This window comes from Hylaeus anthracinus, unplaced genomic scaffold, assembly GCF_026225885.1.
Source record: "Hylaeus anthracinus isolate JK02 unplaced genomic scaffold, UHH_iyHylAnth1.0_haploid 4, whole genome shotgun sequence".
Taxonomy (NCBI): Eukaryota; Metazoa; Arthropoda; class Insecta; order Hymenoptera; family Colletidae; genus Hylaeus; species Hylaeus anthracinus.
The window spans coordinates 8,844,089-8,867,041 of record NW_026535289.1 but is presented as its reverse complement, the minus strand read 5'-3'; the positions used below and the strand labels follow the sequence as shown (position 1 = coordinate 8,867,041).

General features: G+C 45.4%; 1 protein-coding gene across 1 annotated transcript in view; it reads left to right on the top strand.

Annotated features, from left to right (window-relative positions):
• The window catches only part of LOC128894504 (3-phosphoinositide-dependent protein kinase 1), a 404,982-nt gene that overhangs the window by 20,359 nt on the left and 361,670 nt on the right, over positions 1 to 22,953 (top strand). Inside the window, exon 2 of the mRNA XM_054156267.1 lies at positions 3,803 to 3,832. Coding sequence (XP_054012242.1) covers positions 3,803 to 3,832 — 30 coding nt within the window. The remainder of the gene's footprint in view (positions 1 to 3,802; positions 3,833 to 22,953) is intronic.

The following is a 22,953-nucleotide window of genomic DNA, read 5'->3' as shown; positions in this document are numbered from 1 at the left end:
CCGCTGCGGTCCCTCCCGTCCAAGTAAATTGGTAACTAAGTGGCAGGGTAATATCGGTAACAGTTTGCCGCTGGTAGGTTGTTGCTATTTGCATTGTATACTCTAGCGGGAAAAGAGAGAGGCACAGAGGTAGAAAGGGTTGGGGGCCGTGGCTAACGGTCACCGTAAAATTCTTCTTCGTTGATTCGTTCGTTTCAAAAATGGACAAAATTGTGTTCGAATAATAGATACAACCGACGTATACTAATTTATTTATTACCTGGCGTTTATTCTTCTATTACGTTCTTCGTCTTTCCCAAAATATTCGAATACAGTTTGACTCAATAATTATTTATATCATTGCAAGTGTAGAATGACGGATCTATGGGAATTATCTCAGAATTTTTAATGTTCGCCCGCTGTTAAATTGGCTCGCTCCCGATTCGAACCGCGCGAGATCTTTCACGCGCAGACACCGTGAACACTGTGGCCGGATGGTTGGGGAAGAGTGAATTTAATTTGTCTTATCGTGCGCGTCGCGCGCCATAGTTGGCAATTTGTTTTCATTACGCGTGCTGGGAGTTTCCATTGACCCGCGAACTCTTGGTATCTGCCACGGGTGGTGTATTCCGCTTTGCAATTTTTGCTTTTATCTTCATCGTAGAACTGAAAATCCCACAATGGCATTGGTAAGGTTCTAGAGCGCAGGGAGCACGATTATAGTCGACGTTACTACGATTCTTACGTTGAAACCAATCGCAAAACTGATTTCTGATCATTATTCGTACGCGTACTTCGTCGTGGGGGTCACGTGCCGAACGACACTCTCGATATAGAGTCGAAAGAGAAGGTGGTCAATCCTCGGCGGAATTAAGCGTTTCCTCTACAACTAAATGTTTCATATGACACTTGTGCCGAGACTATAATGGGTCGCAATAAAGTGTTAAGGAATGTTTGTCGTCTGACGGGAGACGGCAGCTAGACTACTACCGGTGGACGGCGTGGCTCGAGCATACGAATATCCACATCGGCCTGTGCACGCCAGACGTCGTGTCTCTCGCGTCGGTTTTCCTCTCCGCTATCTCTATTTACACGGTACGTGTGTGGTCTACGATGGGACTCGTTCTTTTACACGTTCCTCGTTTAGCCCACCGTTCCTCGTCGCGATGCTTCTCCTTTCTTCGCCGTTTTCTTCGCCTTTCCACCACCATTTCTCTCTCTCCTACCCTTGTTCAGCCTCCCTACTCGTTCCTTCCCCTACGACCATGAACGAACGTCGCTACCACGACAGGATATCGCCAAGTAAGTTCCCGCTCGTTCGAGCAGGGTCTCAATCCAATAACCATTTAAGAGCCTTACACTCGTACCTTACACGTCGAGGAAGCCGCTTTTACACCGCACACCGACTTCCTCCCTTCTCTTCACCACGGTCTACTCGTGCCCTGTCTCTGGGCTGGTGCCACCCCTCCTGTCCTCCCACTCCGTCCCCATGCTCCTCTTTATTCCCTTTGCATCCCTCTGGACACGTGGATGGTAATGGGGTTAGCCGGGCCGTGTAAACGCACTTAAGCGTCTACTGAACGAGATAGAGAGCCCGCCGCGAGTCGGATTAAAAAGCATTTGTTTCTGTATCGGTTAAGCGTCGCGCGATTAGCGTCGTCGGCCGCCTCGGCAAACGCGTCTTTATTGCACGCCCCCGTTTTAACCGGTCTGCAAGCTTTACGATATGCACTGGGATACGGGGTGAACTTTTAAGCGATTCATTACGCTCGATATCGTTCATTCTGTCTTCTTCTTCTCTTTCCCCTTTTCTTCTTCACCTCTTGTACGTGGATATTGGTTTTCTTCGCGCGAACCAGCTGCGGAAGTTAAGAACGAACGACGACGGACGTTCGTTAATGTCGCGGCCGTAACAGCTGTAATATCCGACCGAAGTGTAATCTACCCGCCCGGTCGAAACTTATAAAATTATGTCGCCGAACTTAATATCGCCTGGTTTGTTTAACCGACCCGAAGAAGGAGACGACCGAGGCGAAAGAAGGAGGACGGTGTTCGAAAATTTGCTCTCGAACAACGCACGAGAATGTTATTAATATTCATGGTGGTCTCACGGACGAGTCGAGGGATGCGAGAAGAGGAGTCCTGTTTTCTTCCCCTTCGTAACCTTTGAACGCGTCCACGGACAACAATGGGTTAAGTTGCGCATGTAAACATAGTTGAGGGTCCACGAACGAGGGAAAAAATAAACGACTACGGCTGAAATTAAAAATCATCGGCGTTAACGAGGTGTCGTAACCAGGATTCGGTGTATTAATATTTTCCTGGCCTTTGTCTTCGGGTTCCTTTGACCGTGAGGAGCAGGAAGTGCCCGCGGAGGAGCATTTTATTAGGTGTAGACAAAAGTCCTCTATTCACATTTAAAATGGAAGATAAATCATTTTCAAACAATCTTCCAAGCAACTCTTTCGGTAAGGCACCGAGCGACCGCCAGTAGAATGATCCGACCATGGTCAGACAATGCGATTTTTAATACGATGGTCGTCACTGAATCATAGTATTCATAGTATTAAGAAGTTTCCATAGAAACAAATCACTATATTTACATAAATACACTGCAAAGACATACGTTGCTCGCTATCTGGTCACATGGAGGTCCTTAGTTGTGGCATAGGTAGCAACGACGATGGGGGTTCAAGAGATATTTATTTCAATATCAACGACGTGTCTCGATCGCCTCGATTTACCGATACGGGTTTAATTTCCGCGGAGCACATGATTTGTTGCAATACATCGAACGTGAAGTCACGCGTGTCTTCGTAGTTATTTATTATCGGTTTTCTTCTTCCCTTTTTTCTGTAATTTTCCGCAGGATAGTCGACGATATTGCGCGTAACTCACGTTTCGAGGAAATGGACGGCATTTGTAATCGTGTCGCTTACGAAATATGGATGTCCTGTAACCGAAAGGTCAGCCATACAATCTGGTCTTGTAATTTGATCCTATTTAATTGGTATATCTTATACTACCGAAGCTCCGTTATTCGTTTTCCTATAGAATTATTAATTTAGCTTTTTTATTCTTTATTTTAAATATACGTTTTTTTCTAATGTAGACAGTAAAAATCTATAAACAGAAACGTGATTCTCAAAATTTGCAAGCCCTCATTGGAAGAATTCGAATGGTAATTATTGATTATGGAAACCTCGTATCTTTGTTTCTCGAGTCGCGTGACGAGAAATCAGCTCGATAACCTATGCGGTAAACATAAGGAGCGTGAACAACGGTTCCCGCGATATCGGTAATCCGGGTCTTGGTTAAACAATTACTAGGTCAATAGTCGCGAGCGAACGAGCCATCGTCCGTGCGATTAATTACCCCCTCATTGAGAATCGGAGGTAATTGGATCGCAATGAAAACTCTTATCTTGACGCCGTTTAATCGCGCGACCGATGACCGCTTTTTATCTATCGAAAACATTTCGATGGTCCATTTCGAGGATGTTTACAAATGCGGATCGCGCTCGAGATAATGGTTAAATATAAATCTCGCCGGCAGAAATAGCGCATGGGGTTCGATAATGCTTGTTCGGATATCTCGTATTTCTGGACACTGTAATCGAAATCGTGGATCGAAATATTTGCGATATTTCGCTACATTTATTTATCGTTGAACATTATTTTTTTCACCTCGATAACGTTAACACATTAAGCGTGTCTGTACAAACACTTTTACTTTTTCCTATCCATGTCTTTGATTTAATTACATCGTTCAATTTTTCCAAAGGATATAAATAGTGATCTGGTTCGTGTCTGGTTTGTTACAGATCGAGGATGATACGTCGCAGAAGGAGAAGGTAATAAACGCATCTATTAAACCTCGATGCGATCATAACAAATTTCAAGTCTGACCGACAATACTGCGTGAAAATTTCCATTTAGGGATAATATTGTACAAAACGGTAACCGCATACGGAGATAAACTAACGGCGTAGCAAATTCCGGCGTAAACACGCACAAGTGGGTGAATTTATATTCGCTGGCGTTTCGAGGCTCGTGTCCGTGAGAAGAATATTATTCTCCGGTGTCATCTAAATACCGGTATTGAGGGGACTTACAGGAATCCACCTTTCCCATCGTTTGCTCTCGATGTGTAGCAAACTAGGTGAATTTTCTCTCGCCGAGAAGAATCGAAAAAAGCTCGCTTATTATACAGATCGCGGGTTCCTCGTGTTCCCTATTTTTCGTTCTCTTTTCGGATTCCTCTGTAGCACACGCCCTCTGATTTCACCAGCAAATCCTGCATCCAATTTCAGCGAAGGGTCCACGGCTTGTCCCTTTCCCTTCGAGCCACGATTGGGGATTTCTGACAAAATTCAAACAAATCTTGTCCACCGGCTAACCACGAAACGAATTTTTTGGATCCTGTAGCGATCATTCACGCTTTAGCCCGAAGAGAGTCGGTGACGCGTAACGATGGACCTTCGAATCCGTGCCTTGAAAGAGATCCGTTCGTTATCTCGAGCTCTAACATGGCACACGGATAGTATACTTCCCGCGATTCGATTTTCTTTTAGCCATATCCCCTATTTATCTGTTCGTGAGGAAAGTTCGGCGAGTCGTTCCCACGTGCAATTCTTGACGAAGTTTATATCACGCAGCGATAAAAATATTTCTTCGCCAAGAAGATGGTGAAACGAGGATGACGATATTCCTTTGCGAAGGAATCCAAGGAAACTCCCGTACCACCCAAGTATCGGTAATAAGAATATATATTTATGAAGAAATTAACGACAAAAACCTTTTTTTCGTGAAGAAATCGATGACACATAATACATGCTCGAACACAGATCGTTGGATTACGATAAATTAAAAGAAAGAAAATTTTATCCCGTGAAAATCAATAATGATGTCATTTATTTGCTACAAAAATTGCCGACAACAATATTCCTTCGCGAAGGGAACTGATAACGGGAATGTTTCTGCAATAATGTTGCATCTTTGCGAATGTACAATACAACCTTCGCGATGATCCGCAGTAACAGTATTTCTGCGTCGACGAAATGAAATCTTTTCCAAGAAGTGTTTCGCGTGTAATCAAACGAAGTACGGGAGAAACTTGTTGGGTAACAGGTATGTTCGCGATATGTATTCTTGTTTCGTGTCATCGAGAAATTTCAAGCGTTGAATTTTGCATATTTTTTATCAACAAGCACGCAGTTTCATTTCTGCAAGGTTTCAAAGGAATCGCGTCTCTCTTATCGCCGAGCATACCGTTTCGTTTCTTCGGTATTCCTCGAGTGATAATTTTTTCACTCCTCGTAACTCACTCTGGGACCTCGACAACTTTCTCGACGCAAAGATTCGGCCAGGCTTGCACGAAGAGAATCGATACCCGGGCCCGATAATTCCGTGACTTCGACGTGGACGCGTGTATTCGAGTTCCTTTCCAACTCCCCGCCACGTTTCGGCGATCCTTTTATGGTGAATCGGGATAATTAAGGACAGAGGGACATCGGCGCGCACGCTAGCGGGACAACTTTGCTTGGAAATCGGTTTGCTCGAAAACGAAGTCTCTCTGGAAAATGATCCTCGGGTCTGATTAGCTTTCAGCTAGTTCTTAGACTGTGTAACATTGAACTGTACCACTTTGATTGCTTTTTCGAAAGTGACGTATTAAATGAAAGTCATTGGAACTCGCCTTTTTCTCAAAAAACAGTGTCACTTTGAAGACTGTACTGTAATTATTAAACTGCGGATTTATTACAATATAATTATGCATATGTTACACAAATATATGCTAAACATTACCAAAGGTATATGCACATATGGAACGCGAAGCATTAATATGATTATATTAATTAATAGAATATATTCTACATGCATTGTGTATACTTTTGTATGTCTTCGATATTTGTATGCCCCATAAATCCATAAAATTCGCAGTCTAGTAATTATGAAATTAAACATTAAACATACAAATGTTTCTTTCTATGGACGGTTCCCAAAACTTAATTTTATCTTCGGCCAAGTGTGCTACTGACCCTCGGGTTCTCATTCGAATACGGCACGCTGATCGAATTCGGAAGTGTGCCCAACGACGAATTGCCCGTATTTGTCGAATTAACGAGCAGGGTTCAATTTCAGCAACAACCGTCGCGTAAGTTCGAACGTCGTCGTGTTCTCGTGTTCGTTTTCTTTTCCTGTTCCGCGAAAAGGATCTCGTTGTCGAGGGGAAGCTCGTCCTTCCATTTTTCTTCCGGGAGTCGGGTAATTTTCTTAAACACAATTCCTGTCGACGTGTTCCGGGAGCTCGGGGGCGGGAGGGGAAACAGGTTTAAAGCACGAAGCTCAGCTTTATTGGACGACTTTCGGACGAACAGAGCGCGAACTTTTCATGGCTACGGGGGAACTCTTATAGTCGTAAAAATGAATGTACCGCCAGGTGGTTTAACGGTGTTTTAAGCAGCGAGCAACGTCGCGTTAAAATTTCCCCGAGACCTCCGCAAATTGTGCACGAAGAATTTTTGAAGGAAAACCTCTTCGTGGTTACGCGACGGAACATTTCTCTTCGTAGTTCCTTGCGATTTCTGTACATTCCTGAAGACGTATCGGTTATTACCGTAATTCGTGTATCGTCCTAAGCTGAGCAAGCTTTATTAAAATAGTCATGTTATTTGTTACAGTTCGATTCGTTTTCAATAACCCGCAGGTTTTGTCACAGAAGGAGGATTTCCATTTGCAAAATTGAGTCGTGTAGAGTCCTCGTTAGTAACTTCGGAAAATGGAAAACCACCCCTTTGAACTGTGCAATATTCACTTGTATCAATTTCGATTAAAATCAATATTTACGAAGCTATCAAAGCGTTTCAGGATATCCTGCATTTCTGTTAACATTTAGTTATCATGCGATTGTCTATTAATTAATTGAAACAAATTCGATCCTTTTTGCCGATCACTCGGGCGAATAAGTTCGCGCGAAATTAGACGGTACAGTAAAAGTAAGGAAGCCGAACGATTTCTCATCGATCGAATCTTATTTTGGAGCTAGTGGATTCAGGTCTGGGCTTCATTCATTTTGACCCATAGGACTCCATATACTACTGTAATCACTTTTTGCATTTTGTCCCGTTACATTGGATCCGCCATTTTGAATTTGTAAATTTAGAGTTCAGATTTGGAATTAGCGACCTCAAAAACCCCTGTATACCAAATTTCATGAAAATCAATCGTCAGGAAAAATGGATATAAATGTTTCTCTTTCAAAGAACTTTGAAGGATTTTCCAACCAGGAAATACTACAATGTTTACTATTATATCACGGAATTTAGAGGGGTGTTCCTTCCAAGAAATACTACAATGTTTACTAGTATTTCTCGGAATTGGAACGTCCTTGCAAGGACGCTGTATGTATATAGGTCACTACGTCTGTCCCTCTTATAATTGTCTATAAAATAGGAAACTTTGAGGTGTCATAGCTCAGCGTGGAATTGTCCGATTCGATTCTACTAAAATTCAATTTAAGGGGCATAATTTCTACTACCTAATACATAGTTATTATCATTGTCAGATACTTTTAAACAATTGTTTTTTTATAACAATGTATGTGACTTTGAAATGCCTTACTCGGCCTAGATTCGTCCGATTCGATTCTAACAAAATTCAAATTAAAGGGTGGAATGTCTACTATCTAATAGGTAGTTACTATCATTGTTAGATACTCTGAAACAATTGTTTTTTTTAAATATATAATTATTAAATATTACCCTCATTGTCCCATATACTCCTTCCATGACTACTTCTCACGAAGTTTCACTGAAATCAGTGAAAATCTCTGATAATTATGAACACTTAAAACAGTGTTCAGTTAATTTTGTCCAGCAGTTTTTAAAAAATGGTATTCTTTTTTTACTATGGCACGGCGCAAACGCAAAGTGCACGCTCGCGGTTGACAGGAGGATCCCTCTCAGAAGAAGGGAATCGGGCAGCTAGGCGGAAAGAGGGCGTTCGAGGTACCATTAAAGTTCCAGCACGGTGTGCTCGGACCGATTCTCGGCATCCGCGTGGCGGATCGCTCCGCTGATATCCATATGCAGTAGCCCGAGGAAATAAGCTCGGTCGTAAATAAGAAAAGTTCTTGCGTCTCTCCAGTGGCTCGAGGGTCGACTCTCCTCGTCGCGGGGCGGTCTCCACCCCCGGCTGTCTCTCCTCTCTCTGTCCCTCTCTCTCGGGGCGCGTGGCTTCCAAGATATCGAGTGATTTGTTGCGAGTCCCTCTCTTTTTCGCTTGAGCACTCGCGCCGGAAGTGCCGCCGCCGACCCCTACGGCACGATACACCGATAATTCCGGTGCTTTGGCCGCGATAATGGCGTCGCCCGCTCGTTTCTGACTCCGAATATTATTTATTCGACGGCGCAACGCATCGGACGATAAATATTTTGTTATTGCGCGTTGACGAATTAAAAGGGAACTTAATGGGCCCCGGGACGGAGCGAAGCGCGCGGCTTTTACACCGGAATGGCTCGCGACGACGGCTTTCGCTGGTTAATCTCGCGCCGATGGAAATGAAATTGCAAACTTCCCGGTGAACCCCTCGTCGAACCGCCGATTTCGCCCTGGGGGCTTGCGACCGCTCTAAAGCCGCGTATACGTTGCGTGGCGCGACACGTTCCGTAGCAAACTTTTCAAACTTGTTTCAAAGAAATCAAAAGAAACATTGATGATCTTCGATAGATATACTTTGATCTTTGCTTTTCCACGGTTTTTGAACGGCACGGATATGGAATCCATTCGCAGGGATTATTTACGGATTTTTTTAAAGACACAACACCATTTAGTAAATCAAAGGCCGCGTATACACGCGTTAAATGTAACAAATATTTACGTGTTGCCCGAATAACGAACGCGGTGTTCGAGTTATATCGTCGACGCAAATGAACACGAGATAGATTTCGAAAAACGTAAAGGATTCCATTTATTATGGATTTCGTTGCACGGGTTTCCACCGTTTGCTCTCTTTTTCCTCGTGGATTGTAATATCCACGTTCGATTTTGATCGCGAGTGGATATCGTTCGGCACGTACGAGTCGTACGAATCAATTCCGTGTCGCTCAATATCGGTCGAGTCTACCTGCAGAAATGTATCGTATTTGTTTCAATCCGTTGAACGATTTGTTACAAGTTTGTAGATAAATGTATTATTAAACGTCTGTTATCGTAAAAATATTGTTTGCGTCGTTGCAGGAAGGACATCGATATCGAAGCATCCCACGATACGTTGTCAATATTATGCCCGAGCTATTTCATTGCATTCTATTTTATTTTCTGCCCGATCGCAACGTAGACGTTCATTAATTAAACTGCACGAAATTGCAAAATACAGAGTAAACCAGTTAGGAAGTAAATTTCTGTAACAGCTGAATAGCTTATACAAACATTGAATTTCTGTGCAGCTCGAGTCCTTATTTTTCATCATGCTCCTACAGGAGTTATAGCGTTAACGTGTATACTTCCTGAGATCACTCGTCTGTAATAAATATCATATCCAGAATCGAAATACTTCTCCAATCCGTCTCACGATGAAATTTATTACTGTAGTCGACAATAGCCGACAGTCATTCGAGGTGTCGATGTTGGCCATCGAAATATTGTATTTCGGTGATTCTCAAGCAAGCTGTAGTCGACAATAGCCGATAATCATTTGAGGTGTCGATACTGGCCTTCGAAACATTGTATTTCGGTGATTGGCGATTCCCCAATGCCTAGCTTCAACTCAAGGCTTTCGTTTCGAGAATCGCCGAAATCCAATGTTTCGAAGGCGAGCATCGACATCTCAAATGACTGTCGACCATCGTCGACTACATTACAATGTTTGTAATACTAAGCATTTTTACAATTTGTTTGGCACACTGTAACGTCTTCCCATACTTAACGTTCTCAAGGTATCGCTAATTCATCGTCGATAATAAACCGATGGATTTCGCAACGAATGGGGAAAGTGATTTTTAATCACTTTTCAGACATTTCGAAGCATTCCGCGCTGCTGTTCGCACGGAAAGCGAATAAGCTTTTTCAAAATTACCAGTAGCCGGTTAACGCGCGGCGATGCCCTGGTGAAATACTGCGACGCGTAAATCAATCTTCGTGAAACCATAACGCGGGACTGAGTAATCGTGGGTCGCGCCGCTTAAATTTCATCGGGACGCGACATCACCGAAGGTGCATTGCTCGTACACCGAGGATAGCTGCTCGATGTCCAGTCACCGTACAGCCTGAGCAAAAAAAAAGCTTACAAAACGAAGTTTAAAAAGTTTACGTGGCAAGAAAGGACGAAGGATTTCAAAGAAATCAGTGGTAATAGGTTAAAGAATGACTCGCTCCGTATCATCATCGAAGCGTTATCTAAAATATTCCACTCGTTTACTTTTGACTAATCTACCCACGGTTACGAAAAGCGACGAAATGCTAATATTCGCATTCGGAATATTGTTCGGAGACAGGCTCGGCATCGATCCTCCGCTAGTCGAAGAGATAGCTCCGAAAAAATCATTCCGTCTAATGGACGGATCGGAAGGGGGATGTTGGAACGGTGCGCCAGACGGAGCATCGCCAAAACTTTTTTTTCCTCCGACGGGAATCTCTTGGATCACGCGTGCGGCGTGAATCCGGTGTCGACTTTCCGCGAAATGCCGCGAACGCCACGGCAGCGCCATAAGTTTCGAGATTTGAGAGATACCGGTCCTGGGGATCCGCTAAATCACCGGCGATCATTCACGAGATTCCGTCGGATAAGAAGCGTGGAACGTATTCCCTCTGCCAACTTCTTTTTTCGCCCTCTCCCGCGCCCCCCACACTCTTTCCTTCCTTTGCTCGCGTCCGAGGGGTGGGACTATTCGACACGGACGTACCTTTGCGAATTCCATTAAAGAAACGCAACTAAAAATTTCGGCAACGTCTTGCGCGTCCGAAGAACGATGGACTAGCCGATTTTTGTTGGGCCAAGGATCCTGAAAATCGAAGCTGGTTCAGTACGCTTCGTATCGATGGCAAGGGAATAGGAAAGTTTCGTCTTTTTGCATAACCTTGTTAGAATCTTCGGTTCGCCCCCTTGACGCTAGCTTTCTTCATCGTCGGTCGAGATCGACAAGATATTTTTTTCGGAACACGAAAAAAGCTGTTAGACGTCGGCGTTGGAGAATTTAAGAAATAATACCCGTCCTCTTTTTTATTTATTTGCGACGCGATACAAAAGGAGCTGCCGAGTCAGGAATTTCAAAAGACTTGCATTTTCCGAAAGATTCGCCGGAAGCATGGAACAGTGGGAGAGAGATCGAGGGGTGATATCAGCGGAGTTTTCGACCAAGAGTAGACGCGACGCGATGCGACGCGACGGAACGTAGCAGCGTCCAGAGTGGGTGCTGGATCTATATATAAAATAATCCCCAGAAATGGAGGGAATAAATCGCTCGAGTCGTGAGAGGCATTCCTGATCAGATAGGGGGTTGGAAACGGGATAAAAACGCTCTATCTCCCTTGGATCGCAAGGAACTTTGCTCTGACCGTTCGTCACCCTTCCTCTACGACCCCTACCTTCGTTTCTCTCCCTCTTTCTCTTTATCAGGTTTTCAGCCACCCGGCAGCGCGTCGTGCCCGTCCAGCCTTCGCCCTTTGTGCCCATTGGCAGCACTCCATTATTCGACCACGTCAATTACAGCCTCTGCGCCTAACGACTGAAGAATTCGACGTGCCGCGAGATACAGGCTCTTACGTTCCTCGCCATGTCGAACGGTCGAGGGCTCTCGAGCGCACGGACTATTGGGAATTAATAGACGGAAGGGTTCGTCTCGATTCGCAAAGTCTCCGACCAGATCATCGTGACTCGCCCCCTCCCGTTCAGGAACACGTTTTCCAATTCGACCCCCGCGTCTGGATGTTCATTTGACTTCGAACGCGTGCGTTCGCTGGACTCTGACGTTCTCTCTTCGCTTTGCCCCATGGGTAAACATATAGCTCGATTTCGCGTGGAAGATTCCTTCGCGGATAAATATTTGAAGCGACGGTCTTTCGACGTTTATCTCCTCTCGCGCGCCTCGCACAGTTGGACCGACGAATGGATAGATTTATTGGCTCGGGACAATATCCCTTGACCCTTTTCACTGTCTAACGCAGGCACGTCAAGCACGCGGCCAGGAGCATTAGATTCTGCGGCCTGCTTGATCTTTTTATTATAACTTATTTGCTCGGAGCACCAGTCATTCCGTAATGTTGCGAGAAGATAGATGCGAGGGAAACGAATCGGTACAAAAATTATTATTCTTATACGTTATTCCAATTGCTTCAATATCGAGAGATCCATTTGCATAACCTTGACTAGAACGACGAGCCAGATAATTCTCCAGCATTTTTCATTTTGGCGCTTACGCGCGATTTGTTTCATCTCGCCGCTTAATGAAGCCGATCGTGGGCGCGGATCGGCCATCCTTCCATTTTAATCCGAGGTAAATTGCGTTCACCAATTTTACTTCGGCGAATCATGTTTCACCCACGCCCTTCTACCGATCTCCATCATCGGGGATTTTAGGTGAAAGCGAACGATGCACTGCGACGAGACAAATAGGTAGATACAATTAAAGAATAAATACGATTAACCACCGTATTACCCACGTTTTATTACTTATCGATACTTAGCGTGGATATAAAAATGAATCGACGATAAACGAACACCACGTGCCACGAATAGCATCGGTCCCGTATCAGTTCCATCAAGGCAGAAGGATTTTACGCGCGAGAATTCGCAATTTGATAACGAGCGAGAATAACGACACCCCACCGCATCGATAGAACAACGGAAGAATCGTAAAGTATCTCGTAAGTATCTTCTCGATTCCTTTTCCTTCATCGTTTTACTCGTTTCTCGTCTGCCTTTCTATTTTCCTTTCTCTCGAGCTCGCGAGACCCGTCAGCCTCTGACTGATGCGTCGAAAGTCCTCGTAAAAAACCTTTTGCGTGCGAAATAACCGCGTACGTGCCTCCACATGTCCCTCGGTGACTACGTGTGCGCGCGTACGTATATACTCGGGGGTCGTTAAGTAGAAATTTGTTGGAGTGACATCAGAGGCGTGACATCTCCAGCGCGTGGAAAAAGGTTGTGGCGGCGCCCATTATGGAAGCAAGCTGGCGGATATGCTACTCCATATGTTGCTACCAATATCGGCCGGTCATCGATCATTTCGAGCTTCTTTTCCAAGTACCACCCATCGCGCGACACAGACGGGGCGATTTGGGATAGCCTTTAGACGCGACGATGCATGTCCGACCGATCGAATGACGCTCCTCTCTACCTAGCCTTTTTCTTCTTTCTGGAGCGAAAGTTTGGAAAGAAATTAATTGCTACACCATCGAGTACTCGCATACGCGCTTGACTGCGTGTAGCCGTTGCACCTTCGACCGGCAAATTAACGAGATAGTATTTACGATCGGCAGGGAACGCGATTATCGAAACAACTGCATTTTTCCATTTCTGGGTTCGCTGCGATCCGTTGGCTACTTTCGTTCGTATCCCATAGACGACACACTCAAGTGTGCATTGTCACGTTTTAATAAATTTGTGTAGAAAATAATTCATTTTTGGGGGAGGTTTATTTTTTCCGACGAGTATGAGTAGACATTGTAACAGGGGTTGGCATATTTTGGTAACGAGAATAACGTCGAGAGGCCCGGTAGGTTATCGGTGGAGGTCTGCGGCAACGTTTTCCCATCGTTTTTAAGGGCCGTCGTTCGGTGGCTGGGTTTCGCTTAAATTAATCGAAACGAACCCGCGACGCGCCGAGCGATACAAATTTTTGCGCGTGGCCGCCTCACTCTCGGGGTGTTCTCTCGTTAATAGATTTCCCCGATGAGATCGTAACGAACGTGCTCGACAACCCGATTGCTATATTTCAACCTTTTACGCTCGGGCACCGAGGGCGCGTATCTCTTTTCGCGCGTAATTTCGTTGCCAAGTGATAAATAGACTCGGTCGAAGCTTCATCGAACGCGTCTGAAACGCCGGTAACAGGATATCGGCGTCCCCCCTGGCTCTCGTCCCGTGGAACAAGACAAAGATAAAGACGAAGAAGACGAAGAAGAAGCGTTTACCCGTTGTACGTTGATCGTGTTTACTCTGCTGGGTGTATCGAAGGTCTCTCCGCGAGTGGAATGCTGATCGCTCGAGAGAGTCCAACGGCGTACCTGTGCCCCGCGCGCGCGTTCGGGCACGCACGTCTGATTTATGCGTTGTCGCGGCAAATTTATGGGTTCGCGGCGGAACGAAGTTATGAGAAGGGCATCGTCTGCGCTCGCCTCCCCGTGAGCGAGCGAGCCGAGCGGTGAGACGCGGAGGAAAAGTCGGAAAGTCATCGCGGCGAAGGGAGAGAGGTCAGGCCCGTTTAGTATGCGCCGCCATGCTCTCGGCATTTCCATTAACCCCGCGGCTGGATGTATCGTGGGACACGTGGAAAGAAATACTCGTAAACGTTTGCCTTCGTCTCTGTAATACAGTCAGCCGCATTATCGCGTTGCGCGGCTCTTAATGTAACGAGTGTTGGCCAGGGTTAACGTCGCTTTCGTAATCCCTCTTCAGAACGTTCGCCTTTTACTCTCTGCAACAATTCAGGACCTGCCTCGACGCCTTCATCGCCTTGAATTGCTGCTACTATCAACGGGACACCAACCAACGATATTTGCATTTTCGCATTCACGATTAGCCCTCGATACCGACGCGATGCGCGTGGAATCGCGCGTAACTTGAAATAGGTACTGCGTAACGAAGTAACGCTTATTTCTGACGACGGTAATGCGTCTTTTGCACGGAACGATGGGTACCTCGGGACATTTTCAGCGTGGAACTCTTTACGCGCGCGTCGACAAGCCGTGCAGGTGCTACTGTCTTCTCCAGGGAATGCCGCACTATGGTAGTCAGCGGTTTAAACGCAGCTAAAGAGTTTACGACCGTTGACGATACGTCGCGTAATTTTACCTTAAGGTTCAATAAACAGATACACGTTTCTTGTTGCGCTCGTTTAGTTTGCGACCGAGGTTGGGAAGCGTCTACGTGCCGCGGTTACAGCACGACTTCTGTTCCTCGAGGATCTGGAAACGACCAATTCGGTGTTTCAATCTGTCGTTCGTGTCGTTGCAAGCTACAAAGAATATAATACTGATAGCGGAACAACGTACAGAGGCAGAAATAAGTGGAAAAGGGAATATATAAAAGTAACGACAAAGATAAAGCTCCGGAAATACGCTGGTCGTTCCGATGACTCTTGTCGCGAGAGTAGTCGAGATCCTTTCATCGATGATTTTTGGTCGCAAAGTATTGTTAAGAGATTTTCGGAGGGCGTAAAGAGCAGGAGTCGTACAGCGTTCGCGAGGAAAGGGGAGTAGGAGAAATGCACGGACAGCGAATGAAGTCGTAAACCTGAACGAGGGTAAAAGTCCTGGAAACGCGAGAGTCCATAACTCGGGATCGTCGTGTGTCTACCTCTTCTCCGTAGGTGTGGAAACGACTCCAGGAGTCGTTTTCTTCCTGGCTCCGTGTCACCGCGTATTCCCGCGCTTACATGTACCGTACGAGCCTCAATTTACGTGCACGCGCGCTCAGGAGCACGCGAGGGACCACCGCGAGCGTGAAAATTCATGACGCCAACGGAGAAAGTTCGTGGGGGGGGGGGGGGGCAGTGAATGGAAAAAATCCATTACGCGGTTTTATTCTGTTCGCGGCACGATATCGAACTGCCACTTTTTAATTATATTTCTGCTGGTGCGCTCACCCTCTCGTGGGATCCCTACGATGAGAAATTTTTATTTCCTTAAAGTGGGACCGTTCGCGAGAACGAACGGGAATGTCCCTTTCCGTTTTACGCCGTTATTTAGTTATCTCATCCCCTCTTTCCAAATTTCGATTACTTATAGGTTGGATCCGATCGCGATAAATCATTCGCGAAATTACGTTTCAAGCCTGGCGCCGCCGCTCTTCGGAATTGTCCCATTTTCATCGTGTTCTCTAAAAATGGGGCGCGATTTTAGGGGATGATTATACGGCGACGAGTCTTCGTTCGCTGCTCTAACTAAAGTCAGCGATCAATTTTCTGTGCGCAATTAAGCGCAGAAAAGAACGCTATTTTTCATGAACTGTTAATCGTCAGCGGTGACGCGGGGGAACGCTGTAATAACTCTTCTTCTCCCCTGTGACACGGTTATACGTGACGAAACAGCTTCGGCGTTTTCGTCGGTGGGATAAGGGACTGCAGAGGGTCGGCACTCGTTCAACGAAGCGGAAGGAAAACGAAAGCTCTCGCGTCGAGAACAACAACGGGCCCGGCGTTACGAGCTCGGAGAAGCATTCTTTGAAGAAATCGTGCCTCTGGAGCGACTCCATGAATTTCTCCTCCCGCGGTTGTTTTTACTCCCATTGGTTCCGTCGTGCATCGCGATCCTCTCGATTACACCCAAATTATTTCTGTCTGCTGTCGAGAGACTCGAAAGATCCCGATCGAATGATCTTTGACGAGCCGGGATTTCACGACCATCCTCCGTCGAACCTTTGAGCAGCGATAGGCAACGATTTATTCGCTACTCGAGCAATGGAAGTACATTTAATACACCCGTCGTGTCGACCATCTGATTTTCGTCCGATTATTCGAACAGCGTAGCAAGAAATCCGCGCGAAATGTAATACACCGGCAGCGAAATATAACCTTTCACAGACATCAAATATTTTCGTAATTAGCTCTCCCGCCCGTTCCCCTTTCTACCCGTTGCAATTGATTGGATAAATTGCCACCTTGCATCCATTTCTGCGATTACACGCAAATTGGATGGATGGTTATTGCGGAAGCCGGAACCGAGCTGGCGTTTTTGAAACACGATTCGACGTTAATAAAATAACTCCAATACGGTACCTTAGTCGTCTGATCGGTACGATTAATCGTCTACGGTTGACCAGCTTGAAATACGTATCTTTTCTTACTACTCCAAAGAAAATACGCAAAGGTCTGAAAATTAGATCGGTAGCAGACGAAATAACTTGGGTAATCACTATATAAAGCAAGATTAGACATCCACCCTAATGAACTAGCAAGAAATCTGTACAACAGAAACATACCCAGAAGATTAAGATTCTAGTGAGAATAATCTACAGGATATTATGTTTTTACACCTGCAAACACATGTTACCAAATGTCCGTTATTGGCCAAATTGTAATCATACTTGGAGATAATAAAAAAAATTGCAAACAGTTATCAATTAACTCACCCTCAATTAACAAGTCTACGCAAGTTTCTGCTCCCTCTGTATTCATCCCCAAGTGGTAATTTCTCGTGGATCGAGTCGAACACCCTATTTCTTAACTTCCATCCAATACATCTCGCAGATAGGATTACGACATCGCGAACTTTCTTTATTGTATTTTTTCGGTCAGTCTCGAGTACGTCAGTTGGATGGCAGCCACGTGTCACGATACATCCTGCATTTGAGAAGGGAAATTCGCCGGACGTGTTTCGACGTATTCGCAGGATGTTCGATCGGCCCAACAAGTACCTCTTCCTTTTCCTTTTCCGCGCTTCTTCGTCCTGTCAACGTCTCCCCGTCGATCCTTTTGAGCGCGCCCTCTTCCTCCCTCTGCCGAAGAAGTTTGGCAATTTGTAAGCCGGCGTCGTCCAAGGGGGTTCGTGGTTATACGCACGTGCTATGTGGCCGTGCACGCTTCCGTGTACGTACCCGAATCATGCATATATGCATGACACATAATATACATACATATATGCACAAGTAGGAAGACCAGGCTAAGGACGAAAAAGGAAGAATCACTTGCAGCGACGAGGACTGACGCGTGCTTTGATACCGACCGTCTGGAACCTATTCCTCGACTTTATTTCGATCGACCTGAAAAGCTGAGACTGCGCAATTTTTTTTCCTCCCGGTCCTCGCGGTTCTTGTAAACAGAAAATTCCTCGCGGAGGAAAATCAGGAGGTCGAACGGGATCTTGATAAATATTTAAAAGTTCGCGTGTCCTGTCGATACGATGCTATCTACAAAGAAACGAAATTTTCTCTCGCGAATTCTTTTCGTCTCACCCTCGACGTTGGTTTCGATACAATCGAAAATGTTTAGGTTTATTTTTTAGTTTAAAACAACAGGATAAAATGGAAGTAGACGCGGGGACTGAGTACACAGATTTGTGGACAGCTTTCGGCGGTGGAGTTTTCGTAAAATTAATTCCTGTCGCGGCAAGTACACATTTTCTCTGGGAACGTATAGCCAGGGGGAGAACAATTTACGATTGATTCCGGTGCGATTGTCAAAGGGTGTGCCCACGGCCGCGATCAGCTAGGCGGAATCTAAATGGAAGCAGTGCGCGCCGGGGACGTTGCGTTAATCGACGTTGTCCAGGTTTTTGGTCCATAGCAATTTCGCCTTTTCGTTCGATCAAATTCGACTGCGTGCCACGTGTTTCGTATCGTTTTGCAGTTTTCTCCTTTTTACGACAAAACACTGCCCGGTGCCCGTTCTGATACTGCTACGAGATACTGCTCGTTCGTGTAGGCAGTTCCGATTGGACGACCTTATCGGACAGGTAGAAGGAAATGGATTAATTGATCGCTCATCTTAAATTTAATAAGGTGAATATATCGATCAAGAGGTTAAGACATTACGAGCAAAGAATATTTATTTATTATTTCGTGTGTTAATCTTCTCCATGCTACGCGCAACATCGAATATAATTGAAATAGAAATACATGCTCGGGAAGAATTATTATTATTCGACTCTTCAGTTCTGATGAAAATCGCGTTCATCACGCCCGATAATTAATCGTGCTCTAATGGCACGTCGATCACAAAGGGTCTCTTTTTCTCAGCTAACCCGCGATAAAAAGAAAAGGGAGAAGTGTAATTTTCAATTTCGCGATGTTATCCGTATCGATCGTGGCGAGCGCGAGTTTCAGATTGCGGGCCACACGGACGACCAGAGCTCGGTGGGCTTTGTCATGCAAACGGCATTTTCTGTTTAGGCGTTCGAACGAATAAAAACACGCGAAGAAATTTATGAACTAGCGGCACGTGATTTTCCATCCTCGAAAAGGGAAAGCAAGATATAATTTATCCAATTAATTCTGGATCTTAATTTACGACCGTTCAAAAATTAATAATGAAGTTTGCGATAAAAGGTATTTGATTTTTATTCTCAACGAGCGACACTTAATTCAATACATTTGTAATCGGAACGTTAATTGCAGCGGTGTATCGATAAGAGAAGTATGCTAAAGTAAGTACGAAGCAAGTCTGCGAGGCGACGTGGTAGGAATACTTTTGTAACTGACTCGTATGTTTCATAAGCGCTGGTATAGCGACGGCGTTCGCTCTCGCACGCTCTTCTCGCATTCTTTATTTTGGAGATTGCGAAGGACCTAACGCTGACGGCGCCAAAGGAAAGTAATTGAGTTTCGCAAGTTGAAGTTCGGGTTATTTACCTTTTTCTTTCCACTCGGGTGGCATTTCTCCTTTTGGTTGTCGAGAGTAGCATCCGAGGACTGCGCTCGTGGTAGGTGAAAAATTGGCGTCATTTGTAAATCGAGGGAACAAAGTGGCAAAGTCCGCGACAGGATGCCACTTTCGATCGTAAATAACTCGCTGCACCTTGTAGTTACCGAGTCTTTTTCTACTTGTATCACTGGACTCGTTCATTTTCGTTGCATAATGACACGAAGGCGCAAAGATAACCTCTTTGTCTGAGCACCGTTTCTCTTTTTTTATCGTACAAGTAATTTGCGCGAGCTTCGCCGGTGGACAAAGAGAGAACGGTATCATTTGTAAATCAAGGAAACAAAATGGCAAACTCTACAACATAATGTTCCTTGCGATTGCAGATAGCTTAATGGAACTCGTAGTTACAGGCGTACGGGGTTGTAATGAGAAATCATGGCCAGTTTTTCTATGCAATTAATTAAAGCAACGATGACTTCTTTGATTAGGTACTCGTTCGCTGAAGCATGCGTCATTTGCGGACCAAGATGGCGTACTCGGCGAAACAATGTTGGTTACGACTTTCGTGGTTGACCTACTTCGCGGGTAAACTTCGTCCCCGCTGGAGGCCAGATATCGTTATCAATGTTACGGTGTACGAGGTGAGACACTTAAGACAGGTCACTCGAGTACCGTATTCGCTTTTGGTTATAGACAGAAAGGTGCTCACCCTGTGCAAAGATAAAGGTTCCTAATTTGGTCGAGTACCGAAGATTAAGAAACTCAGTCTCAATGAACTGAATTTTTTTACGGTCCCCCTCCCACATCCGGCGGTCTGTCGCAGACTCGATTTTTACTACTCGAAGCGTGAACTTGACTTTGTCGAAAGTTTCGAGCGGTCAGAGGGTGGGGGGGGGGGGGGGGGAAGATGAAAAAGCGCGGAGAATTCCGGTCGTAAACGCCTACTTGTGAATGAAATCGCTACGCTGCGGCTGGCGTGCATCTGGCCTTAATGAAAAAGAATTCGCGACCGGATGGGTGTCTCTTTTTTTCCCGCGTTTCTCTCGAAACTTCGTCGACCAGTGTGTCTCGAACGACTTTAAGATACAAACGAGATCAAAATTTGATTCGAATAATAGATAACGAATGAAAATGTACAGCGATTTGTTCCTCTCCGTTCTCGTTTCCGAAGGTCGGGAAAGAAAGAGAAGAGGACAACAGGCTACGATCTTATTCCCTATCTCGAGCGAATCGAGAAACGAGATCGATTCTAATTTCCATTTTGAATTGAGTCCTCCCGGATGGTAACAGACAACCATCGCATGGTCTAACAGCATACTGTGCTCGCCATAATAACATAAACCTCGTGGTTCCGTCGACTGCGATCGGAATAATAGGAACGGGATCGAGAAAAGCTGGCTGATAAGTGAAAGACCCATAGTTCCCAAGGCGAACCCGGTCAGTTACAAGGGAAGCGAAGCGTTTCTGTTTTTTTCGATCCAGTTAGTCGGGATCTAAGATCTATCGAAAATGACGCTGGTCGGAGGGAACGAAGTAGATTGTCGGCTATTGGAGCGATTCCATAAATTGTAGCATCTAACGGTGCACTTTCGGTTTTTATCGCGTCGAAGTACCTACGTAGCGTTCCACTGAAACCACGACCCCTCAACCCTTTGCACTCGAGACTTTTTTCTCTGGTATCTAACAGCAACTCGAGATACTTTTTTAATATTCTATTGCCACGAATTCTGAGCGTAGATTAATTTCGAAGATGATCTCTAACTTGAGATTTGAAAATCAGGTCGCCTTTACCTCGCTGATAAATTATTTTATTGACATTTCAAGTTCTAAAGAAATTAAACCTTAACAAATATTATTGCTGGTTGATTTACTGCGTCCAACGTTAAGACGCGTCCCAGTTCGGAGTGACGATAAACAGGGAGTCCGCGGAGCTGTAAGACAGGAAGGAACAAAGCTGGGGTGTGGGGGGCACGCTTTTCTCGTTGCTTCTTTTTTATCAGACATGCGATTCACGTTCCTCGCCTCTGGCACCCCCGATTCAATCTAGACGGGGTCGAAGGGTGTATTCTACGAGGACCACATGCCTCCCACCTTGCTTTGTGTTCGTGCGTCGAAGAGCGTGAACGTGTCCAGAGTCGGTAGACGAGGAGGAGACGAAGGGGATCGCAGCCAAAAGTGTAGGGCAAGGAGAAAGTGCAAGGAAAAAAAGAATCGAGCGGAAAGAGGGTGGGAGAAGGGCGCCAACGTTCTCGAGTCGAGCATCGGGTTTATGATTAAAGTTGACGGCGTAACGCACGGCCCGACGGGCAAAATGCTCGCCACGTGACATTCTTGCACCCCCTCCGTATCCGGTCTTGGCTACTCTTCCAGCGTCAGCTGCGGTCCAGAAAATCGTGCTCTCGTAATCTCTCACTCGCGGTCGCCCTACCAACGATCGAGCCGCGACCCTTGAACCGCGTCAGCGTTTCCCAAACTGCGCTCTCTGTGACGCGAACGAGCGTTCCATGAAAATTCCAACTGAATATTTAACCCTTCTCGAAGTAGAAACTACGCAGCATTGAATTCTCAATTTTCTCGATTCCTAAAACGCCCACTTCACAACGGAGACTAACAATCGAATAATTGCGCGATGTTTCTTCAGACTCGGTCACGACGTATCCAGAATTCCGCCACGATAGGATCAATGTTTCTCTAGCAAATAACGCGCATTCGATGAATCAGCTCGCATATTGTGCGCGACTCGACAGCCATTATATTGTGGCTATTTCTGAATGCATCCGATCCGGCAGTTCGAAAGACGCGAAGACTACTCTTAAAAAGCGTTTCAGCTCCATGTTTGAGCAATTACAATTCGAAATATCGTCGTTGCTTTCGCAACGAGCAGCTTCTTCCCACTAGAAAACTGAATTATGCTCAGAAAAATGTTAGGGACCTATCAACCTTCGCCACTGCTAACCTGTAGCGACGATCTCTTCCTCGCAATTTCTGTTGAACGTTAAAGATAGTTTGAACTCGCCATAGAGGCCAAATTCTTGCAGCTAAAATAGGTCTAGCGCCGTGGACTCTAATCACAGATCGCAACGACGAGCCCGGAAAATACGTAATCGTTGGTTCTCGCCACGGTCATTCTATCACGTGGCGCCAACCACGATTTTTCCCCGTTCACGATTATTTTTATCTCGGTCCCGATGACTTCACGAGGAAGTTGATATCCGGTCGGCTGTACAGCGAGTATGCGTGCCATTCATTTCTGAATGAATGCACGTTCGTCGTGAATGAACGTTACGCCGAACGCGAATAACTGCTCGAGCTTCCGTCTGCGTTGAACGTTTTATGACGTTTGGTCGGAGATGATCGAAGCTCTTGTCTACGTAAACATTCCAAACAACGAACGGAGGATACACATGTATTTTTTTTTAAATTAATCAAATCACAGTTACAAATCATATTCCACT